Source organism: Bos grunniens, chromosome 19 (assembly GCF_055505025.1).
Source record: "Bos grunniens cultivar Pamir isolate PY7600 chromosome 19, Bosgru_T2T1.0, whole genome shotgun sequence".
Lineage (NCBI taxonomy): Eukaryota > Metazoa > Chordata > Mammalia > Artiodactyla > Bovidae > Bos > Bos grunniens.
Window position 1 is genome coordinate 57,163,803 of NC_141183.1, and position 25,613 is coordinate 57,189,415.

General features: G+C 40.2%; 1 protein-coding gene and 1 pseudogene across 2 annotated transcripts in view; one reads left to right on the top strand and one right to left on the bottom strand.

Moving 5' to 3' along the window:
- Positions 1–3,189: 3,189 nt before the first annotated feature.
- Positions 3,190–25,613, bottom strand: part of LOC147352764 (phosphatidylcholine transfer protein-like) — a 35,936-nt gene continuing 13,512 nt past the window's right edge. Inside the window, exons 2-6 of the mRNA XM_086355675.1 lie at positions 11,474–11,588; positions 8,923–9,002; positions 6,472–6,643; positions 5,533–5,600; positions 3,190–4,429 (exon numbers count right to left, since the gene is read on the bottom strand). Of these exons, the coding sequence (XP_086211801.1) occupies positions 4,352–4,429; positions 5,533–5,600; positions 6,472–6,643; positions 8,923–9,002; positions 11,474–11,588 (513 nt within the window). The 3' untranslated portion in view covers positions 3,190–4,351. The remainder of the gene's footprint in view (positions 4,430–5,532; positions 5,601–6,471; positions 6,644–8,922; positions 9,003–11,473; positions 11,589–25,613) is intronic.
- Positions 21,197–24,556, top strand: LOC147352765 (52 kDa repressor of the inhibitor of the protein kinase pseudogene; annotated as a pseudogene). Its single transcript, XR_015146954.1, has one exon. The product of XR_015146954.1 is annotated as a 52 kDa repressor of the inhibitor of the protein kinase pseudogene (transcript).

Here is a 25,613-nt window from a genome sequence, read left to right on the forward strand (position 1 = left end):
AGTGCTGAAGGGAGGCTGGAGATGGTGGAGAACCATGGGGGGAAGTGAGCTGGTGTTAGGAATGACTGTGCTTTATTGGGTCACTGCTCAGCCTAAAATTCTTCAAACTTCACTCGCATTCTGGGTAGAAAGTCCAAATCCTTGCCATAGTTCTCAGGATCTCCTGTAGCCTCACTGCCTCCTTCTTCAGCCACATGTGAGCAATGTCTTCCTCCACTCTGATTGTTCAGATCCTTTGGAAGTTCCTGCAACATGACTGGCTCTTCTGCTTAAGGGATTTTATGGAAATGGTTCTTTAAATGTGGAAGAGTCTTCTTTTCCAACCTTCATCCAGCCAACTCCAACATGTTCTCTGCAACCCCTCAGATTTAGTTAGTGCCCCAAGTTTAGACTCTAACCCACTTTATTTGCCCTTTCTCACAATTTGTCATCCTTCAACAGCTTCTCCACTGTGTCTTCCTCACTAGATCATAAGCTCCTTGAGAGTGGACCCCAAGAACCTACTCATCCAAGGAGCTACCGTGCTGTCCCCTGGCCAGATGGATGCCAGACCATTGAGAAATACCTGTGAAGTGAATATAGATCTCAAAGCATTTAAAGATAATTCTCTGAACCAACTGGGTGGTGCCGGACTGAATGGGCTCTTCTTGCTTTCTCTCTTTCAAACCCAGTTGGGAAGAAGGAGTTTTGAAGGGCAGGCCCTTGAGGTGGGGATCTTTGGTGAGGAATCTCAGCCAGGAGCCAGGCCAGGACCCTCAATGTGACATACCAACACTTTCATGAAGTGATCATCTACTGGAATTCCTCAGTTCCAAGGTCATCATTAACTTTAAACTGTTATGCAATATGAATAATTAGACTGTGGGAAAAAATTAGCACTGAGAGTAGTTGCTACTTTAGTCATCAAAATCCTGAAATCCTGACTAATCTCAGCTGGACTGTCTAGACAGTAAGATTTTTGTAACATTGAAGTATAACCTATAGTCACATCAGCAAAGTCATCCCGTTATAAGCAAAGGACCTGAGCACTTTCAAGGAAAGACCCTAGAGATCCTGAGGAATCAAGAACCCCTAAAATGATGATGTGGGGAAAATTGCCTTGGATTAGATTATTAACTATTAAAATGGTATTTCATATAATCAAATCTAACCTCTGCATCTAGATACGTTTTGCCTTCTGGGTGGGTATGGTCAATCTTCTTCAGATCATTAAAGTCCCTCATTAGATACCATTTGAGTGCCTAGAATATACTCGCTTCAGTTCAGTTCAGTTCAGTTCAGTCGCTCAGTCGTGTCCGACTCTTTGCGATCCCATGAATCGTAGCACGCCAGGCCTCCCTGTCCATCACCAACTCCCGGAGTTCACTCAGACTCACGACCATCGAGTCAGTGATGCCATCCAACCATCTCATCCTCTGTCATCCCCTTCTCCTCTTGCCCCCAATCCCTCCCAGAATCAGAGTCTTTTCCAGTGAGTCAACTCTTCATGTGAGGTGGCCAAAGTACTGGAGTTTCAGCTTTAACATCATTCCTTCCAAAGAAATCCCAGGGCTGATCTCCTTCAGAATGGACTGGTTGGATCTCCTTGCAGTCCAAGGGACTCTCAAGAGTCTTCTCCAACACCACAGTTCAAAAGTATCAATTCTTCGGCACTCAGCCTTCACAGTCCAACTCTCACATCCATACATGACCACTGGAAAAACCGTAGCCTTGACTAGATGGACCTTTGTTGGCAAAGTAATGTCTCTGCTTTTGAGTATGCTGTCTAGGTTGGACATAACTTTCCTTCCAAGGAGTAAGTGTCTTTTAATTTCATGGCTGCAGTCACCATATGCAGTCAGTAATCTAAGAGAAAGAAGAGTTTCTACCCACAAAGATCTTATTATCTACTCAGAGGGACAGATGAAATAGGTGAAACAAAGAGTTAGAGGAATGAGAATATAATTACAACATTAAATTCCAAATGATACATACAATCCCTGCAGCGAGTCACATTGTAAAAGTCTAGCTCAAACTCCAAAGTGCCAGTTCCATGTTTTTTGGTCCTCTGGCATTTACTGTTTGGTCAAGGGTACTATGCTTCCCACTATTTGGTACTATCTTCTCCAATTTAGTAAACTTGAATGCCAAAGGGTTTTAACTCTACTAATTATAGCAAATGGTGATTTTTAAAGCTGCCTTACCTAAAAAATTGGTGAAGAATCTGCCTGCAATGCATGAAATCTTCCTGCATCAGGAAAATCCCCTGGAGTAGGGAATGGCTACCCACTCTAGTACTTTTGCCTTGAGAATTCCATGGACAGAGGAGACTGGCAGGCTACTGTCCATGGGGTGACAAAGAGTTGTCGACTAATGCTTTCAGATACACTTTCACTTTCACATGTAGAAACTCAGCATTCTTAGTATTCTGTGTTCTTAGCAGATTATCAAACACTGTTAGTTTGCATGATACCATTTCATGTGGAGTCTCTGCTGAAAGACTCTAATCCTAGTGCTTGTATTTCAATGACTTTATATATAAACAGTCAACTTAACCTCTATTACATGAGATATTCACATTTACTTTACCTAAAATTAAATTGCAGCTCCTCTGTCCATGGAATTCTCCTGGGAAGAATACTGGAGTGGATAGCCATTCCCTTCTCCAGGAGATCTACCCAACCCAGGGATTGAACCTGGGTCTCCTGCATTGTAGGCAAATTATTTACCACCTGAGCCACAAGATAAGCTCTACATTACTGATAGTGCTATTTTAATGATACATTTCTGAAGTATTCACTTATTTGCAGAATTCTATCCACATGACTAATCACTGGGACAGGATTGGTACATGGTTTAAAGGGAATCATGGGATGATTCAGGATCTACTGAAGGAAAATTTTTTTTTTTTTGACTTGGTGTGAACCCGGGAAGATGCAGGTCTTCCATTTTCTACTAGCAGTGATCCTGCCACCAAACATGGCCCCAAATCTAAGAAACCTCAAAGAAGGACAGAGCAGATTTCTGTCAAGCACCTGTATCAACCACTACCTAAAGCCACTCGACACCTGACCTTGCATGTAAGTGAGCCTAAAATTCTCTTTTATGTTCAAGTCCATGAGTTAGGTTGGATTTCACTTGCAAACCAAAGAGACCTAACAGTCTCATTCATAGGGAATAAGGCAGAAAAGAGACTGTAGACAAGACAAGTATAAATCACTGTGTATTTATTTGATAGTCAACACACTTCCTTTTCCAGAGAGAAAAGACACAGTCTGAGTTATCCCATTTTAATAAATCCCATGCTTCTGGAATTACATCCTGATTTTGTATGTCCAGTAATCAAGATTTGGTACCATCACACAAAGTGATTAAAATTTTTCCCTGAGATTATAAGGCTGTGACTTTGTCCACAGAATAGCTTTCCTTCCAAAATTCAAAATAAAAGTAGGAAAAGTGAAGTCTTCTGTTGGTGGGAGAGGCAGATAATTTAGAATTCCTGAGAAAAAAGGTGTAAAGTCAACCACACCACTAATTCATATTTCCCTGGCTGTGAACACTTATTCTTGAAACATGTCCAAATGTTATAGAAGGAAATTACACGTAAAGAAAATTAATCTCAATGCTGTGTGCAGAGCAAGTTGGCTAATTCTAACCACCAGAGTTATCTTAATGCCTCATTGTCCAGTAAAACATGGAACTAGAGAGGTACAGGCAGCCTTCCCCAGTGGCATGTGGGAAAGAGAAAAATTCAGGCATGGATGATGAGACGAAAACTGTCTCACACTATATGCATAGTCAGGGCTGTGACATCTTTCAAAATGGTTTGAAATCAAAACAGCTCATGATCCTCCCCAAGTAGGAATGCGTAGAGGTTTAGGGGATTATCATCTCAAATCAGCAAAGCATAAGGCCAATGGACATACGTCTTCTGGTCTTGGCACACTGAGAGTCAGTTCTGAAGGCAAAGCAACTGCAACAGGAGATCACTCTCCTGAGTTGCAATGACCCAGGTGTGGGAAGGAGCCGTCTCACTGGGATCAGTCGCCCTGAGGTGGTGGTGTCAGTCCTTCACCCACAACAACCTAGAATGGCATAATGAAATGGCTGTGCTCCCTAGAGGACTCCCCTTTTTAAAAATAAACAAACAAAGGTTTCCTTAACATCATCCACATTCAACAGTGGAAGAAGGCAGTGGGTCCCAGGTGGGGAGAGCGGCAAAGGAAGCGGATTTCAGGCAAACGCACTTGAGAACAAGCTGATGGAGAGCGTGTGGGCCTCCGAGGACGGAAAAGAGAGAGGCAGGCTGAGTGTCAGTGTTTGTGGCCCTTGCAGACATCATTCTATGTACATCACTCCACGGACACAGGGCTCACAAATCTCTCTCTTCGGCTCTGTGGTACTTCAGACAGGCATTCTCCAAGTCTCTCAGGAAGCCAGGAATTTCACTCTGCAAAGGAAAGGAAACTTGTCACTTCTCTGTCCTCACAGTGCTCTCTCTTGATTCTTCAGGAAGTGGCAAAGATAACGAAGATGGCCTTTGGAATAATAAACGTGACAATAGGGCCCCCGAGCAGGTTTCCACAGAATGTGGCCACAGATGATGACACAAGTTAAGACACAAGGCACTGGTAAGGCAAGGTGGCCACTGTTGTAAGACCTTGTGTATTTTGCTAATAAAAAGCTAAGATATTTCTGAGATATCATATTTTGAAAGAAAAAGGAAGATAGGAGATAGGGATGGGCTGTGGGACTCTTTCAAAAAAGTGAGAGAAAGGACTTGCTTTACAGAATTAGAAAATGGTAAGGATGGGGGTGGGCAGGGGAATGAAGCAGGATATGTGATCCTTCAGTTAGCATTGATCATTTCAATTTCCCCAAATGTTGTTTTATTTAATCCTTCTCTATAGAGTGGGGATATCCATCTCTATTTTTTGGAGGGGGAAACTGATGGCTTGCCTAGATTACACAGTCAGAAACAAGGTCAGGATTCAAAATATCTTGTGCTTGATTCAAAGCCTATGTGCTTTTTCATTCCCCCAGAGAACTGGTGATCCCTCCAGTCAGTAGGTAGGACCTTACAAAGCAGACTGAATGGCAGGCATAATTCCAGGTCCTAAGCAGTCTCTAGTGATCCGGGTCAACTGAGGCTCCCACTTCTCAACAGAAAAAGAAAATAAGAACAAAACTGGAAGTTTTCCCAGGCTTGGACATGACTCACTGCCTCCCAAGTCAGCTTGGCCTAACTCCTCCATAAGCAAATACAGGGCCCGCAGGCACCATTGTTCCTACAAGGAGCAGGCTATTATCTGGAGGTTCCAGAGAGTGATCCTGATGAGCTCTTTGTGGGCAAGCAGGGAGGACTGGCATTCCAGGTAAAGACTCTATGTCTTTTGTCCCGGCTGCTGTCCTGGCTGCAACTCCAGTCCTAACCAGACTCAGTCAAACAAGCTGTGTGAGGCCCGAGACAGCGCATCTCTCCAGACCGACAGCACTACAGGCTAAGTTAACATCTGCCAAACACACCTCCCCTGCTGCCTTCTGGGATCTTACCTTGGTGAAATTGTTAAGGATCCAGAACGGAATTTGGCCACCTGGGTTATTGAAGTAATACATGAAAACTAGAGAGGGAAAGAAAGCACAATTTACAAGAAGGAAAAATAGAGCCAAACCCCTGGAAATGCCCAGGCTTATATTCATTCCAGAAATTAAGGAGGGAAGTAACACTGAATTCAAGTGAACTCTTGCCTCTGCCTTGTCTTGTGGGAGACTTACATATATGCATTTAGGAAAACAGCCCAGGCACATTCTTCTTCTTTTTATTAAAGGCATGATACTTATTATCTATATCTAAATGGGATATATCTCCCATTTAATTTTTTCTCTCATTAACTGTATCAATTATAAAAAGTTGATAAAATTGAATGCCAGTTTATAAATGATAAAATGAAGACTCAGAAGAGTAAAGTGACATGTAAAGGTGGCAGATTTAACACATGTCAGAACTAAGTTCAGATTTTGCTGCTGCCTCAAGGTCACATCCATTCCATTCCAGCAGATGGCTGCATTGACTCCTCCCAGACTCTTTTCTAAGGCTGGAACTCAAGGCAGACAGGTTCTGAGTCCCTGGGTTTTTGCTGAGAAGGAGCTGCCTCCCCAGAGGTGGTCCCACCAGCCCTCCTGCCCACCCCTGTCCAGCTTGTGCATGTACAGGACTTTCCTGAAGTGAGTTTCTAAACCTTCTGGTTCACTTGGATGTTTTGATTTCATCTGGACAATGGAGTTAGTAAAGAATGGACTGATCAGATTTAAACATCCATCTCTCATTGTAGCTAAGCTTCTGGGGTGAACTGAGTCTCATTTGATTTATTTGCACCCATGCTCAGTCTCTGACCTCAGGGAAAAAGCATCCTGCATTTGATAGGCCTGCAACCCATGTGGCCTTCACATGGGTGGCCCAGGCAGGTGCACCAACATATGCCCAGTATTTACCTTCACTCCTCCAAGAGTCATAGCTCTGGATTGCCAGGCTCTGCTTGTACTGCTTCACCCGGATCATGCCCGACTTCTCTGAAAACCACGGCACAGAGATGCTCTGGGCCAGGATCACGTGGACCTTCTGCCCTTCAAAGTTCAGCTCTCGCCGCTGCCGCACATAGACACACTACACCACCAGTCAAGGCACAACATCAAGTCCAGCATCTCAGACGAGTCAGAAGCAAAGGGACATGATTCTCTTCCTCCACTTGGTGTTTGCTCCCTTTATTGTTACTTCACTTCCTGTCCTACATACCCTGCAACACCATGGCTCTTCCCACCTGCTGTTCCCATTTGAGAGCATGCATTGAGGGAAGCATCACTACGAACAAAGCTGGTGGAGGTAATGGAATTCCAGTTGAGCTATTTCAAATCCTGAAAGATGATGCTGTGAAAGTGCTGTACTCAATATGCCAGCAAACTTGGAAGACTCAGCAGTGGCCACAGGACTGGAAAAGGTCAGTTTTCATTCCAATCCCAAAGAAAGGCAATGACAAAGAATGCTCAAACTACCGCACAATTGCACTCATCTCACATGCTAATAAAGTAAGGCTTAAAATTCTCCAAGCCAGGCTTCAGCAATACGTGAACTGTGAACTTCCAGATGTTCAAGCTGGTTTTAGAAAAGGCAGAGGAACCAGAGATCAAATTGCCAGCATCTGCTGGATCATCGAAAACACAAGAAAGTTCCAGAAAAACATCTATTTCTGCTTTATTGACTATGCCAAAGCCTTTGACTGTGTGGATCACAATAAACTGTGGGAAATTCTGAAAGAGATGGGAATACCAGACCACCTGACCTGCCTCTTGAGAAACCTGTATGCAGGTCAGGAAGCAACAGTTAGAACTGGACATGGAACAACAGACTGGTTCCAAATAGGAAAAGGAGTACATCAAGGCTGTATATTGTCATCCTGCTTATTTAACTTATATGCAGAGTACATCATGAGAAACACTGGACTGGAAGAAACACAAGCTGGAATCAAGATTGCCAGGAGAAGTATCAATAACCTCAGATATGCAGATGACACCAGTCTTATGGCAGAAAGTGAAGAGGAACTCAAAAGCCTCTTGATGAAAGTGAAAGAGGAGAGTGAAAAGGTGACTTAAAGCTCAACATTCAGAAAACTAAGATCATGGCATCTGATCCCATCACTTCATGGCAAATAGATAGGGTAACAGTGGAAACAGTGGCTGATTTTATTTTGGGGGGCTCTAAAATCACTGCAAATGGTGATTTCAGCCATGAAATTAAAAGACGCTTACACCTTGGAAGGAAAGTTGTGACCAACCTAGACAGTATATTAAAAAGCAGAGACATTACTTTGCCAACAAAGGTCCATCTAGTCAAGGCTATGGTTTTTCCAGTGGTCATGTATGGATGTGAGAGTTGGACTATAATGAAAGCTGAGCACAGAAGAATTGATGCTTTTGAACTGTGGTATTGGAGAAGACTCTTTAGAGTCCCTTGGGCTGCAAGGAGGTCCAACCAGTCCATCCTAAAGGAGATCAGTCCTGGGTGTTCATTGGAAGGACTAATGTTGTAGCTGAAACTCCAGTAATTTGGCCACTGGATGCGAAGAGCTGACTCATTTGAAAAGACCCTGATGCTGAAAAAGATTGAGGGCATGAAGAGAAGGGGATGACAGAGGATGAGATGGTTGGATGGCATCACCACTCAATGGACATGGGTTTGGGTGGACTCCTGGAGTTGGTGATGGACAGGGAGGCCTGGTGCTGCAATCTATGCGGTCTCAAAGAGTCGGACTTGACTGAGCGACTGAACTGAGCTGAACTGATTGCAGCCCCAAGTCAGCTGCTAACCACCTGTCTGTGCACCTCTGTCACCTTAACTCTCTAGGTTCCCGCATCCTCCTCTGCAGACTGAGGGAGTGTATTGAATACTTTTTATGAAAAGTTTTTTCAGGTCCTCAATTCTGACACAAGAATATTTCCTAGAAAAGTTGTCAAGAAACTATTAGCTGCCTCCCACCGTTACTGATGCTACATGTAGTCAGGCTCAGAAGTCACACCCTGAGGTCTCTGAAAGCCACACAAGAAGCAACAGCTTTAGCAGATGCTTACACAAGAGTAAAAGACAGTGTTGTCTACAACTCCTGGCCATGCCACCATTGGGTGATAGCCACGAGGCACAGAAACACTAAGAAAGCTGATCAATGTTACACCAGGATGGGCTTCCCTGGTAGCTCAGATGATAAAGAATCTGCATGCAATTGGAGTCCCATCCCTAGAACCAGAAGATCCCCTGGAAAAGAGAATTGCTACTTACTCCAGTATTCTTACTTGGAGAATCCCACAGATAGAAGAGAATGGCAGGCTACAGTTCATGGGGTTGCAGAGTTGGACACTTTTGAGGGACTAACACTTGACTTTTGGAAAGGATACATCTCTGTTGGACATGGGAAAAGGGTACTTCATTTGCCAATAGACCGCTTCTTCTCCATCGACTTTTATTTCACGGAGTTCTTAAAAAAAAAAAAAAATCAAATGACGTTATTGCATCTGGAAGTCTCTTTGGCTTCAATTAACAAAAAGTGTTGATATGACAGTCTTGTAGAAGACGATAAACCACTAACTCAGAAGGCACTGACTTCCAGGAAAAGTCATTATCACTGAAAGTTGTTGCCCAGGAACAATGTTTAGTAGACTTAAAAACACATTAAAAATAAATGAATCCAACAAAATTTGTTCATTGGAAGCTACACACATTCTGAGGTAGAATGTGATAATAAAATTAGGCTTCCAAAAAATAAAATTTCAAGTTATTAAATCATGGTAACCATTGGACGGCACTGCAATACCAATAGTTCTACTGTTGTGACCTTACTCCTCACCTTAAATTTATTGACATATTACAACTATCCTGGGACTGAGCAATGCAGTTTAGTGTTTACAGTTGTTTAATGAAGGTTTTGGAGAGGTTAGTCTTCATCCTAAGCAGGAAGGAGCTTAACTATGCTAACACTATGCTACTTGCCTCTCTCCCGTTTTGTTTTATACTACAGAGACAGGAAGTAAATCTGCATAATGTCCACCATCCTTTTGTATGCAAATAACATCAGTTCAAGGAGGATAGCAAAGGGATATGATGAAGTGCACAGCCTCTGCCCTCAAGCTGGGTGGGAAGCTTCTAACTAACCATGTAGAGGAGTCAAGCTAAGACTGCTGAAAGAGCCGAGAGAGCCCCTTGAGGAGGTGCTGACAGCAGAAATGTGTTATTTAATTCAGCTTCTGAAAGAAATAAAACCTATTAGAAGCAGACTATGCAGTAAAGAACTTATCAGTCCATTACTACAAGAGGCTGAAAATGCCCTTGAAAGGAAGGGAAGGAGGGACCATCCGTTGCTTTTGGCTACTCTGCTATGACTCTCCCCTTCTTGCACCAGAATCTCTTTCTCCTTCAGATCATCACCCTTCCCCTCCTTCTCCACAGTATGGTTTAAGCAGCACTGACTCAGTGTTAATTTCGGGGATGGGAAAAATTAGTCAAACATGATCACAGCAATTGGTTTAGGGAAGGCATGTGTGGATAGTCTTGGCTTGCCACTCTAGCAAGTTTAGGCCCAAAAGTGGTTTTGTAAAGGCTCTCAGGAAGCTCAGAGAAGATCTAGGAGGAATAGAGTTAGGTTAGGAACCTCAGGATTGCTCCAGAGATGTCAAGCTACTGCAGCCTCTGGACCATACTCCATAGTGCAGACTCTTAATGCCAAGTCCCACACATCAGAGGCTCTGCCAGCATCTACAGCCCATGACTGAACCATGACTGCTAGGAAGATGAACAGAGAATGTGTGACTTCTCCCTTGAATTAGTGGGCATCACAATGAACCCTAAATAGTAAGAGTATTTTATAACATTAAATGACCCCAAACCATGACAAACATCCCCAGGAAATAAGCGCATGATCCATGCTGAAGCAATAGAAGCCAATCCTGGGAATCTGGATGCCATAAGTAAGAATGTTCCTGTCCTTCTGTGGTTGTGTACATGGTTAGAATGTAAGCCTACATCTTCTGGTGGTATTTCTGCCAAGATACAAGAATCTGCCTGAGATTGTGGTCAACACAAAAGAAAACAGTCAAACTGGAGAACTGAAGTACCGAATACAGCTGTCCTGGAGGCCAGATACTCTTGGATTTTTACTGCCATGAAACAATAAACTCTTTCCTTTCCTTACAGTGCCATTTGTTAGCTTTTCTTACTTGCAAACAAAATTCTTGACCACAGCAAGGGTCTGTCAGGATTTCTATGCCCCTCAGCTAGCTGTGTATCTATTTCACAGTGACTGAGATGGCAGAGGCCATTGCTCACTCTAAGTGGGAAAAAGATACCTTATCTATTCCCTCTATAATTCTCCATCACTTATAGGAAAAATCTAAGAAGTGTAGCCAGGTGGCCAGCCTAGACCTTTGGGGCTAATTCCAATTCTGCTACCACAACTATGCAAGAACACAAAATTGCTCATAGTTGTCTTCCTTTTTTAACATTTCATGTTGTTTCAGGTCTTTTTCATTTTACTAATGCTGTTATTTGGGCCAAATATCCTTATTCCACTCACCCCCTCATCTCTCACTTCCCCATACACATGTATTCTTGCCATTTATAAAACTTTGATTCCACTTCTAAAGCAAAGTTCAAACATGATCTCTTCCAAAAAGCCTTTCATGAACATCCAGGTATATATATATCCAGGTACATATACCTGGATATTCAGGTATATATATGTATGAGATGACAACAAACTTGCAGTAAGGGCAAAATACCACATTTAAGCCCAGCACTTCAGATATTTAAGCCAAAATTTTAAATGAAACATAATATAACTAAACTTATTGCATATATAACATAATATAACTAAACCTATTGCATTCTACTGGGTAGAGTAAATAGGAATATATTCTACTTTCTAATAGTGTTTTTAGATCAAGTGTGACTCACCTTGGACATACTGGTCCCACTGTTTTCTATATTCTAAGTCCATATAGACATCTGCAAGTAGATCTGGTGGAGATCTCACAATACCAGAGACCTTATACTCATGAAGTCCAGTCAGCTATAAAATGAGAGCAGACAGAAATAGCCTACTGATTCTCGAGTTGCTATTACACAGCACACGAAAAGTTGTTGTTTGTGCAACGTCATTCCTGAGCACCTCCTCTGTAGACTCGGTGATGCAATGCTGAAAAAGCAGGTGAGGATTCTGCTCTCATTGCCTTTGCCACTGGTGGTGACAGCTACCCAGGTAATGTAAATAGGATAAAAGAGAGTTATGTGATAAATGGTATCTAGTTTTGGTGGGCTGGTGGTCAAGTGTCCGGGAAATGTCTCTATGTTGGACTGATCAGAAGAATTTTTTCTAAATAGTAGAAGGAGCCAGCTATGGGAAGATTAGGAAAGCCCATTCCTGGTTGGGAAAGGGCCTTCAGGTTGATTGATTGTCTTACTCAAAGAACAGAAAGTCAAGGGGTCCAGAGAACCATGATGGGGGACAGTCAGAGAAGCAGCGGGGGCTGGGTCCAAAGGGATTTGTGAACCAACGTAAAGGGGTAAGAGGTCTTATTCTAATTGCTATGGAAAACGAATTAATTAAAACAAGGAAATAATTTTTAAAAACATGGTTCTTGCTGCTTGAAAATAGATCATAAGGGGGCAAGAAGATGGGTTAGAAGACCAGGACAATGATCCAGAGAAGAGACGTTGGTGACTGGACAAAGGTAGCAGAAATGACGGGGAGAAGTTAGTGATTTAGGGACACATTTTCAAGTAATGTCAACAGGAATTGCTGACAGACTGGCTGTGGGGACAGAGAAAGCAAAGAATTTTTTAAAAGTCTTATAACATTTGCTTAAACAACCAGGTAGACAGGAGATCACTTTTCTGAGATAGCTACAACTTGCGGAGGTGGTGATCTTACGGCTTCAGGGTAACCAAGAGCTCTATGGTGAGAATGTTGAGCTAGAAATGGTTATTAAATATCCATGTGGAGGTATCATATAGGCAGCTAGCATCCAGGCTTCAGACTAGTTTAGATAACCACAGAGAATAATGAAATTAAAAATATTGTTTTACCAATTTCAACACAGAATTTTTCACCAACTGCATCCTTTTTTCTGTAAGCAACTCGTGTATAGAAAAGAATGAAAGAGGGGAAGAAATACCAACTTCAAACCATACTAGTCCCTTTTAATCAGAAAAGGGCCATTTCTAGATTCCTAACTAGAAAACATATTCCTTGTTTCTATGTTAAGCCATATTATGTGAGGATGTGGGCTGGAGTAGATACACTCCACTCTCTATACAATGGCAGCTAAGAATTCCTGACCTTCACCTTGACTAGAGACTATATTGTTAAGGTTAAACTAATGACGTAATCTGGAGAAGGCAATGCAACCCATTCCAGTACTCTTGCCTGGAAAATCCCATGGGCAGAGGAACCTGGTGGGCTGCAGTCCATGGGGTCGCGAAGAGTCGGACATGACTAAGCGACTTCACTTTGACTTTTCACTTTCATGCATTGGACAAGGAAATGGCAACCCACACCAGTGTTCTTGGCTGGAGAATCCCAGGGACAGGGGAGCCTGGTGGGCTGCTGTCTATGGGGTTGCACAGAGTGGGACACGACTGAAGTGACTTAGCAGCAGCAGCAGCAGCAGCAATGACTTAATTAATTTCAGTGCAAAAGCTAATAAACTAAACAAAGTGAACCTTTTAGATGGACTCGTACTTCCAGTTGTTAACGCAATGCTATTGCCTAATCAAACATGAATGAACACATGTTCTTAAACACTGTCCCAGGAACTTATGTGAAGTCAAGGGGTAAACATGGAAATCTTTCTAGAGATTCTGAGGTTTCAAGGGTCTCCTGACTCAGGGGGCATAACCATAATTCCCAGTTGAGGAATCTCAGATGTATGTGAGGGTACCTGGCAGGAAATGGAAAATAAAATTGAAACTGAATTCAGAAGGAAGTGTCAGCTTTAAAAGTAAATGGCTTTATACCAAGTATTTCCAACCAGCAAATGACATGCTGGTAGGTCTGACCCCTTTACATGCTGTGCCATGGATGCCCCAAAGAAGGGCAGGTCAAGGTGAAAATATCTTCTTCTCCTCCCTCTCCCCTCCTTCTCAAGGATGGGAAGACAGTGAGGGTTTATAGACAACACACATCTACACTCATACACACTTTAATCAGCTTTGAGAGAGAGAGAATTAGCTGCTCTTCAGGAATAATGTGGCCCCATTTTCTACACAGAGTGAACAAAGGGGATAATTATGTATAGAGATTATGATCTTCCCAACTTCACATGAGTTAGCTTTGATTATTTGGATGAATTAAGGCAAACTGAATCCTCTAAGAGTGTTTCCCTTTCCTCCTAAATGTATTGATAATTTTAGCTCTTAGTGACTTCAGTCCTGTAATATTGCAGAAAAGGAAACAGAAAGCCCTCTAATAAGAGAGAAATATAATGCTGTGATTTGTGTCAATACCCAAGAATGAATTATTATGACAACTTCCTTTAAACATTCCCTTCATGATACGACTGAAAAATGCCAGAACACCGAAGAAACCAAATGCTTAATGACTCCTTTCCTAGTCTATCAGTAAAATGTTTTTTTCAGGCACTTAGCAGCCTCACTCAAATTTGGATCAATGCACTTTTTTAAACCATCATTTCTTTTAAAAGAGAAATTCAGCCAACACAATAATGTTTTGTCATTGAAAAAATAAAGTGAATTTTTATAATTATAAAAATAATTCATAATCTTTAAGAAAAATTATAAAATGCCCAAAATAACAAAGTTAAAATGCCATGCAACTCTATAATTCACAAACACCTAATTGCAATATATGACATATTTCTCCTTTTTTCAAAATATTTTATTGAAACAGTTGATTTACAATATTGTGTTAATATCTGCTGTACAGCAAAGTGACTCAGTTGTAATATATATGTATATTCTTTTCCATTGTGATTTATCACAGGACATTGAATATAGTTCCCTGAGCTTTACAATAGAACTTTGTTGTTTATCCATCATGTATACAATAGACTGCATCTGCTAATCCTAAACTCCCCAATCCTTCACTCCCTAATCCTTCCTCTCCCTCTTGGCAACCACAAGCCTGTTCTACATTTCTGTTAGTCTGTTTTTGTTCATAAGTACATTCATTTGTTTCATACTATGGATTTAACATAAAAGTGATATCATATGGCATTTGTCTTTCTCTTTCTGACTTTTTCACTTAGTAGGGTAATTTCTAGGTCCAATAATATTGCTGAAAATGGCATTATTTCATTGCCAGCAACAATGTAAGAGGTTCCTTCTCACACCCTCTCCATCAGTCATTATTTGTAGATTTTTAATGATAGCCTTTCTGACTAGTGTGAGGTGGGACCTTGTTCTTTGGATTTGCATTTCTCTAATAATATCATTGGAAGGACTGATGCTGAGGCTGAAACTCCAGTACTTTGGCCACCTCATAAGAAGAATTGACTCATTGGAAAAGACCCTGATTCTAGGAGGGATTGGGGGCAGGAGGAGAAGGGGATGACAGAGGATGGGATGGCTGGATGGCATCACCGACTCGATGCACATGAGTTTGGGTGAACTCCAGGAGTTGGTGATGGACAGGGAGGCCTGGTGTGCTGTGATTCATGGGGTCACAAAGAGTTGGACACGACTGAGCAACTGAACTGAACTGAACTGAATAATTAGTGATGATGACCATCTTTTCAAATGCCTGTTGGCCATCTGTGTATCTTCTTTGAAGAAATGTCTATTTAGGTCTTCTGCTCATTTTTCTATTGGGTTGTATTTTTTTGTTATTGAATTGTAGGAGAGGTTAAATTAAGCCTTGTTAGTCATATCATTTACAAATATTTTCTCACAGTCCATAGGCTGTCTTTTTGTTTTGTTTATGGTTTCCTTTGCTGTGCAAAACTTATGTCTAATTAGGTCCCATTTGTTTATTTTTACTGATATTTCCATTGCCTTGGGAAACTGACCTAAGAACACATTGGTATGACATGTCAGAAATTTTTTGCCTCTTCTAGGAGTCATCTGGTGTCTTGTCTCATATTTAAATTTTTAAGGCATTTTGAGTTTATTTTTGTGTGGTGCGAGGGTATGTACCTACTTCATTGATTTACATTTGGCTGTCCAACTTTCCCAGCACCACCTCTGAAGCAATTGTTCTTTACCAATTGTATGTCCTTGCTTCACTTATCAAAGATTAATTGTCCATAAATATGTTGGTGTATTGTTGGACTCTCTATTCTGTGCCATTGATTCATATGTCTGTTTTTGTGCCAATACCGTATGGATTTGACTACTGTGGCTTTGTAGTATTGTCTAAAGTCTGGGATGGTTATGCTTCCTGCTTTGCTCTTTGTCCTCAAGATTGTTTTGGCAATTCTGGGTCTTTTATGGTTCCATATGAATTTAAGGATTATTTTCTATGGTTCTGTGAAAAATGTAATGAATATGTTGATAGGTATTGTATTAAATCTTTATATTGCTTTGGATAGTTTGGCCATTTTAACAATATTTATTCTTACAATCTAAGAGCATGGGATATCTTTCTATTCCTTGGAATTTCTTTAATTTTCTTTATTAATGTGTTACAGTTCACAGTGTATGTCTTTCACCTCCTTAGTCAGGTTTTACCTCCTAGATACTTTACTTTTTTGCTGCGATTTTTGCATTCTCTTTCTGATAGTTCAAGTTAGCATAAAGAAATGTAACAGATGTATGTATGTTAATCTTGTATTCTGCTACTTTGCTGAATTCATTTATCAGTTCTAACAGTTTGTGAAGTGAGTCTTTATGGTTTTCTACATGCAGTATCAAATCATATCATATCATTATATATGAACATCAGTTCAGTTCAGTTCAATCTCTCAGTTGTGTCCGACTCTTTGAGATCCCATGAATCGCAGCACACCAGGCCTCCCTGTCCATCACCAACTCCCGGAGTTCACTCAGACTCATGTCCATAGAGTCAGTGATGCCATCCAGCCATCCCATCCTCTGTCATCCCCTTCTCCTCCTGCCCCCAATCCCTCCCAGCATCAGAGTCTTTTCCAGTGAGTCAACTCTTCGCATGAGGTGGCCAAAGTACTGGAGTTTCAGCTTGAGCATCATTCCTTCCAAAGAAATCCCAGGGCTGATCTCCTTCACAATGGACTGGTTGGATCTCCTTGCAGTCCAAGGGACTCTCAAGAGTCTTCTCCAACACCACAGTGCAAAAGCATCAATTCTTCAGGGCTCAGCTTTCTTCAGAGTCCAACTCTCACATCCATACATGACCACTGGAGAAACCATAGCCTTGACTAGATGGACCTTTGTTGGCAAAGTAATGTCTCTGCTTTTCAATATGCTATCGGGTTGGTCATAACTTTTCTTCCAAGGAGCAAGCGTCTTTTAATTTCATGGCTGCAGTTACCATCTGCAGTGATTTTGGAGCCCCAAAAAAGAAAGTCTGACACTGTTTCTACTGTTTCCCCATATATTTCCCATGAAGTGATGGGACAAGATGCCGTGATCTTCATTTTCTGAATGTTGAGCTTTAAGTCAACTATTATATATAATGACAATTTTACCTCCTCCTTATCATTTTGAATAGGTTTTATTTCTTTTTATTGTCTGGTTTGTGTGTCTAAGACTTCCAATACTATGTTGAAGAGAAATCGTGAGAGTGGTTATCTTTGTGTTGTTCCAGATTTTAATGGAAAGACTTCCAACTTCTCACCCTTGGTTATTATATTGGCTGTGACTTTGTCATAAGTAACTTTTATTATGCTGAGATATTTTCCCTCTATACTGACTTTCGTAAGAGTTTTATCATAAATGGATATGAAATTTTACCAAATTATTTTCTTGCATCTATTGAGATGATCCTGCGGGCTTTGTCACTTTTGCTGATATGATGTACATACTTATTGATTTGCGTGTTGAAACGTTATGGTGGCCTGAGAGGATTTCAACTTGGTTGTGGTGTATGACTTTTTTATTGCTGTTGGAATTGATTTATTAATATTTTGTTGAGATTTTTTGTATCTATATTTACCAAAAATATTGGCCTGTAATTTTCTTTTTCTATAATATCTTTCTCTGGTTTTAGTATCAGAGTGATGGCTTAATAGAATGTTTTCAGGCATGTTCATTCCTCTTCAAACTTTTGGAACAGTTTGAGGAAGATTGGTACAAGTTCTTCTCTGTGTGTTTGGTAGAATTTAACTGTGAGGCCATCTTGTTCTGGACTTTTGTTTGTAGGGATTTTTTAAATTATAAATCCAATTTCACTTTTAGTGATTGATCTGATCGTGCAATTTATTTCTTCTTGATTCAATTTTGATGGGGTGTGTGTTTCTAGAAAGTTGTCTCTTTTTTCTAGCTTGTCAAATTTGTTGGTATATAATGGCTTATAGTCTAATATGTGTGTGTGTGTATATATATATATATATTTTTTTTAATGGTTGTTATTGTTGTTGTTAAGTTGCTCAGTCATGTCTGCATGCTATCCTTCACCATCTCCCAGAACTTGCTTAAACTCATGCGCATTGATTTGGTGATACCATTCAACCATCTCATCCTTTATCATCTCCTTCTCCTCTTGTCTTCAACCTTTCCCAATATCAGGGTCTTTTCTAGTGAGTCAGCTTTTTGCATCAGGTGGCCAAAGTATTGGAGCTTCAGTTTCAGCATCAGTCCTTCCAGTGAGTTTTCAGGGTTGATTACCTTTAGGATTGACTGGTTTGAACTTTTGTTGTCCAAGGGATTCTCAAGGGTCTTCTCCAGCATCACAGTTCGAAGGGATCAATTCTTTGGTGCTCAGCCATTTTTACTGTCCAGCTTTCCCATCTGTACATGACTACTGGAAAAACCATAGCTTTGACTAGACAGACTTTTGTTGACATAGTAATGTCTCTGATTTTCAATATGATGTCTAGGTTTGTCACTGCTTTTTCTTCCAAGGAGAAAGTGTCTTTTAATTTCATGGCTGCAGTCACTGTCCACAGTGATTTTGGAGCACAAGAAATCCAATTTTCTATGGTATTGATTGCTATTTCTAGCAATCTATGGTATTGATTGTTATCTCTCCTCTTTCAGTTCTTATTTTGTTTTTGGTCTTGTTTTCCATCTTATCTTCTTGGTGGGTATGGCCAGAGGTTTGTCTTTTTTTTTTTTTTTACCCTTTCAAAGCACCAGGTCCTGGTTATATTGATTTTTCCTGTTTCATAATCTCTATTTTATTGTTTCCTTTCTGATCATTATTATCTCCTTCCTTCTGCTGCCTTTAAGTTTTGTTTGTTCTTTTGCTTTTCTAACTCTTCTAGGTTAATGTTAGATTGTTTAACTGAGATTTCTTATTTCTTAAAGAAGACCTGTATCACTATGAACTTCCTTCTAAGAACTGGTTTTCCTGCATCCCATAGATTTTATATCACTGGGTTTTCATTATCATTTGTCTCAAGATATTTTTAGTTTATTCTCTGACTTCATCATAACATATTTAAGATGCTTGAAATAATTTCTATACTCTTAAATTTGTTGAGGCCTTTCTTGTGACCTAGTATGTCATCAATCCTAGAGAATTTCCCAAGTGCACTTGAAAATAATGTGTATTTTGCTTTTTGGGAAAGTAGACATATTTCTTTTAAGTAAATAGATAGTTGTAATTGTTACAAAATGGAAGTAATATAAACAAGTTATGCTATTTTAAAGAATATTACTTTGAAGCTTGGAGAGATAACACCTAATTTATTAATTACCACGAATTATTTCTGTTTCCATATACTTCTACAAATGTGAAATATTTTTGAAACAACTATTCTATATAAACATGGACAATAATGACAATTTTTCCTTCAGAAAGCAGGAAATTTTAGTAGAGATATATTTTTAGGGTAAATGATACTAACACTTTGTCTGTTTATAGTTTTTATAAATGTTTACAAATGTTTAAGGAAACTGTTTTCCATTTTTGTATTCTCACCAGTAGCACAGGAGCATCTTATCAGTATTGGGTACCACTGTTTCTACAAAAACATTTAATAGGAAAAGAGCATAAACCTTAGTTTTATTTGGTCAATGTTTTTAGTATTGATGTGTAAGTCTCTTGCAAAGTATTGATATGTAAGCTCTGCAACACCTGTTGAAGATACTTTTCCAAGCATACTAACATTTCAGTGACTCCAAACAAGCTTATTCAAGGGGTTCTTGGCTTGTCCTAAGGCTCCTCCAAAAGACCAGTTCTAAGAATGACTCAATTTCTTTATCTAAAGTAAAACACATCGCATGATTTTCTAATACTCTATTTATAGGGTATTTAATTCCCTATACTTCAAATAGTTAATGAATTATTCAATAGTAGAGAATTAGTATGAAGAGTATAACACAATTAGCAGAAGAAACAGAATATTTGTTAGAGTATATACTATCTTTCTTGCTAGAGAATCCCTATGGCCATGTGCATAGTTAATAACTATCCTGTCTCCTATGCCGGTGAAGGCAAAAATGAAAGTCACTCAGTCGTGTTCAACTCTTTGCGGCCCCATGGACTATACAGTCCATGGAATTCTCCAGGCCAAAATACTGGAGTGGGTAGCTGTTCCCTTTTCCAGAGGATCTTTCCAACCCAGGGATCAAACCCAGGTCTCCTGCATTGCAGATGGATTCTTTACCAGCTGAGCCACCAGGGAAGCCCATATGACACCTCCTTCCTGTTTGGAATACATACAGGACATTAACAACTACAATAGCTATTCTGTGGCTAAGAGACAGCAAAGAGGATGTGGACTAAAAAGATTCAAAGAGTTTTACTAGCCATACTGGTCAGGTGATCCAATGCTAGCAACTGGTGACCTCTAACTACTTATTAGGTGAAAAAAATAAACCTCATTTTATAAAGTCATTGTTAATCCAGTTTTCCTTTACTTGTAACTAAAAAGCAATCCTAATTATTTTGAGTAGTCCTACTGACAATGAATTTTACTTCAGTTCTGTGATCCTGGAAAAGAGTAGAGGTATGAAACACTCACTATCTTTGTGTTCCAGAAAACAGCTTACCACAAAAAAGCCACCTTTCTCCCCATGATTTAGATGAGACTCATACACACACACATGTCTTATTCACCTATCACAAGGCCAGACACAGCACCTCCAAATTTCCTTTCATTGTCCCATAAATGATCACCGAAACAGTTTACTCCAATGATCAATCAGAACAAAATGCTTGATAACCAAACTGGTTAAACATATTTCCTTCCTTCAGATCCCTAAACTTGATCAAGCTCAGCCTGAGCAGCATCTAGATACTTCTAAAAATAAACTGGTTCCAGGCAACAAAAATCTCTTTTCTATTCTCCAGTCAGGCCACCTTCATATCACTTCCCCACACATGACTTCAGTTTTGTTGACTCCTGTCTGTAAAAAATACCTTTCTGCCTCACTCCTGAGACACCTACAGATTTTATGGTCAAAGTATTCTGCCTCAATGGACATGAGTTTGAGCAAGTTTCAGGAGATGGTGAAGGACAGGGAAGCCTGGCATGCTGCAGTCCATGGGGTCACAAAGAGTCGGACATGACTGAGTGACTGAACAGCAACAATTCTACCTACTATAATAACCCCCCCGGCTTCTTGCCCGCCCCACCCCCCCAGCGAACCGGCTCTCACGGCCCGGCCGGCCGGCCTGGCTCCCCTCCCCGGCCCCGACGGGCGGGCGGGCTGCCCTGAGGAGGCGGGGAGGTGAGGGCTGGGTCGGCCGGCTGGCAGACAACGATGCCGAACTTCTGCGCGGCCCCCAACTGCACGCGGAAGAGCACGCAGTCGGACCTGGCCTTCTTCAGGTTCCCGCGGGATCCGACCAGATGCCAGAAGTGGGTGGAGAACTGTAGGAGAGCAGACTTAGAAGATAAAACACCTGATCAACTAAATAAACATTATCGACTGTGTGCCAAACACTTTGAAACTTCTTTGATCTGCAGAACTAGTCCTTACAGGACAGTTCTCCGAGATAATGCCATACGAACAATATTCGATCTTACCAGCCATTTGAATAATCCACATAGTAGACACAGAAAACGAATAAAAGAATTGAGTGAAGATGAAATCAGGACACTGAAACAGAAAAAAACTGATGAAACTTCTGAACAGGAACCAAAACATAAGGAAATAAACAACAGCAATGCTCAGAATCCCAGTGCAGAAGAAGTGGGTGAAGAGCAGGATGAAGACATTTTACCTTTAACTCTTGGAGAGAAGGAAAACAAGGAATATTTAAAATCTTTATTTGAAATTTTGATTCTTACGGGAAAACAAAACATACCTCTGGATGGACATGAAACTGATGAAATCCCAGAAGGTCTTTTTACTCCTGATAACTTTCAAGCACTGCTAGAGTGCCGGATCAATTCTGGTGAAGAGGTTCTGAGAAAGCGCTTTGAGACAACAGCAGTTAACACATTGTTCTGTTCCAAAACACAGCAGAAACAGATGCTGGAGATCTGTGAGAGCTGCATTCGGGAAGAAACCCTCAGGGAAGTGAGAGATTCTCACTTCTTCTCCATCATCACTGATGATGTGGTGGACATAGCAGGGGAAGAGCACCTGCCGGTGTTGGTGAGGTTTGTCGACGAAGCTCACAACCTGAGAGAGGAATTTGTAGGCTTCCTGCCTTACGAAGCTGATGCAGAAATTTTGGCTGTGAAATTTCACACTACAATAACTGAGAAATGGGGATTAAACATGGAGTACTGTCGTGGCCCGGCTTACATTGTATCTAGTGGATTTTCATCCAAAATGAAAGTTGTTGCTTCTAGACTTTTAGAGAAATATCCCCAAGCTATCTACACACTCTGCTCTTCCTGTGCCTTAAATATGTGGTTGGCAAAATCAGTGCCTGTTATGGGAGTATCTGTTGCATTAGGAACAATTGAGGAAGTTTGTTCTTTTTTTCATCGATCACCACAACTGCTTTTAGAGCTTGAAAATGTAATTTCTCTCCTCTTTCAGAACAATGAAGAAAGGGGCAAAGAACTGAAGGAAATTTGCCATTCTCAGTGGACAGGCAGGCATGATGCTTTTGAAATCTTAGTGGACCTCCTACAAGCACTTGTTTTATGTTTAGATGGTATAAATAGTGACACAAATGTTAGATGGAATAACTGTATAGCTGGCCGAGCATTTGTGCTGTGTAGTGCGGTAACAGATTTTGATTTCATCGTTACCATTGTTGTTCTTAAAAATGTTTTATCTTTTACAAGAGCTTTTGGGAAAAATCTTCAGGGGCAAACCTCTGATGTCTTTTTTGCAGCCAGTAGCTTGACTGCAGTATTACATTCACTAAATGAAGTGATGGAAAATATTGAAGTTTATCATGAATTTTGGTTTGAGGAAGCCACAAATTTGGCAACCAAACTTGATATTCAGATGAAACTCCCAGGGAAATTTCGCAGAGCTCAGCACAGTAACCTGGAATCTCAGCTAACCTCTGAGAGTTACTACAAAGAAACTCTAAGTGTTCCAACTGTGGAACACATTATTCAGGAACTGAAAGATATATTCTCAGAACAGCACCTCAAAGCGCTTAAATGCTTATCCCTGGTACCCTCTGTCATGGGACAGCTCAAATTCAATACATCAGAGGAGCACCATGCTGACATGTACCGAAGTGACTTACCTAATCCTGACACACTCTCTGCTGAGCTGCATTGTTGGAGAATTAAATGGAAACACAGAGGGAAAGATATAGAACTTCCATCCACTATTTATGAAGCCCTTCATCTACCAGACATCAAGTTTTTTCCTAATGTTTATGCATTGCTGAAGGTCCTATGTATTCTTCCTGTGATGAAAGTTGAGAATGAATGCTATGAAAATGGGCGAAAGCATCTCAAAGCATACCTGAGGAACACTTTAACAGATCAAAGATCAAGTAACTTGGCTTTGCTTAACATAAATTTTGATATAAAACACGATTTGGATTTAATGGTGGATACATATATCAAACTGTATACAAGTAAGTCAGAGCTTCCTACAGATAATTCAGAAACCATTGAAAATACCTAAGAGACTTTTAACCGAGACTTTCTCTTATATTTGATATTTGAAAAAAAAATGTAAGAAATTTTAAAATATCTTACAGAAAAGTTGTAAGGGTAGGCCACTTAATCACTGAATATCTTGATCTGTAGGCCTCCCATTGAGTATATTAGTCATTGATAATCTGCCTGTTTAAATGGCCTGTTCAAATGCCCATGCTTTGGAGACCTAACTGTTCTTCCAGAAGATAGCATTGAAAGTACCATATTACAGTTTTATGTGATCTCTGCTAATGGCACTTTGGAATTGTTTTAGTTAAGTGATTTTAGACATTACGTTTATCACTGTGGATCAAATTGTCAGGTATTAAGTTATCGAATCTTTGAAAAAATAAAATTAGAGGAGGTATGGGAGGAAGGAATGCATTTTGTAAAATGTTACAGTGAAGCTCATGACTGACTTTTGAATAGTAGGAGTTATAAGTATGCTATTAAAAATCTGTAAAGGACAGTTAAGAAAATTATCAGACTCTAAGAGAAATGTGTAAGCTTGTCCAACAAGGATTTCAGTGTAGATTTTCTCTCTATCAAATGAAGTTAAAATTTGAATGGAAGAGCCTGCCATTGTTCCACATCTGGTATTGCTGTTTACATTCCTTTATTGAGCCTACGTCTTCATAAGCTTTTTGGCAGGTATATGTTGAACACTTCAATTTCATGGTCAAGAAAGGATCAGAGGCCATGGATACTGACAGCTGATTTGTCTGTTTTCTTCTGGTTTTTTCCATGACTGTATCTACTGCCTCATCTTGATTTACAAGCAAAGCCTAGAAAGCCTACAAAAATAAGTGTTTTGTAGTTTATCTAGGAATAATACAGAAAATATTGCTGTTATTTTTGGTGAAGAAAATCAATTTTGTATAGTTTATTTCAACCTAAATAAAATGTGAATTTTGTGTAAAAAAAAAAAAAACCCCAACCCTTGGCAATAATCCTTTGAATGAAAGTCTTTCCTTGTTAAGTCCAGGTTTGTTTTTTATCTGATATTACACTAAAGTACTGTTAAAAAGTACTGTTAAAAACTTTATAGATAAATACCCTAAATATTAACATACTAGAGTTAATATTAACTCTAATATTAACATTAGTGAAACACTACTGACAATTGTACAGTTACTTGTCCTAAAGCAGAATAAAGTCTATAAGAGCCAATGCATTTACATATGACAAATATCCAAATATCATAACATTTGTATATGACATTTGCAATTCCCACATGACAGTACTTCATACAGAGGAGTAACCCCCACTGCCCCTATACCCTGCCACTTGACCTGGAGAAAGTCATCTCTCATTTGCTTTAATTTTGGTATTTATCCGCATTTATATCACTAACCATAAGACAGCCCTGATGAATCACATCTTTCTAATCCTATCAGTACACATCAAATGTGCACTGAATTTTCTTTGCCTTTAACAGAAGAGTTCATTTCCATTCTTCAGGGGCCAGGAAGTCTCCTCAACCCACTACTTTGGGAGATTTCCAACACTAGCCCTCTGGGGCAAGAGTAACAGGCTCAGAAGGTATGAAAATCAAACATTTTTTCATCAAGGGGAAACACTCCTAATTGCAGGTGTCAAAGCTGTAGCTGCCACTGGGAAGTGTGTACCATGACTGTAAGAAGAAAGACAGGTGACTAAATCTGATTCAGTGTTTGATATCTCTTCAAAACACACAGCAAGTTTAATACTGAAGGACTGTAGAGAGCTGGCAAAGATAACACTAATAGCAAATGCTTATTGAGTGCTTACTGAATACCAGAGCCTGGGCTGAGTGCTTTACAAGGGTCACCCTACTTAATCTGCACAATGAAAACATGAGATGTGGACCATTAGTAAACCCATTTAAAGACAACAAAATTGAGGTTTAAGGAAGTTCTGAGAAATTCCTAGAAAAGTTAATTTGTAAACACAGGAAGTAGCTTGGTGTTTGTCTGAGATTAGGAATGGGAACAAAAAGAGATTGAAAA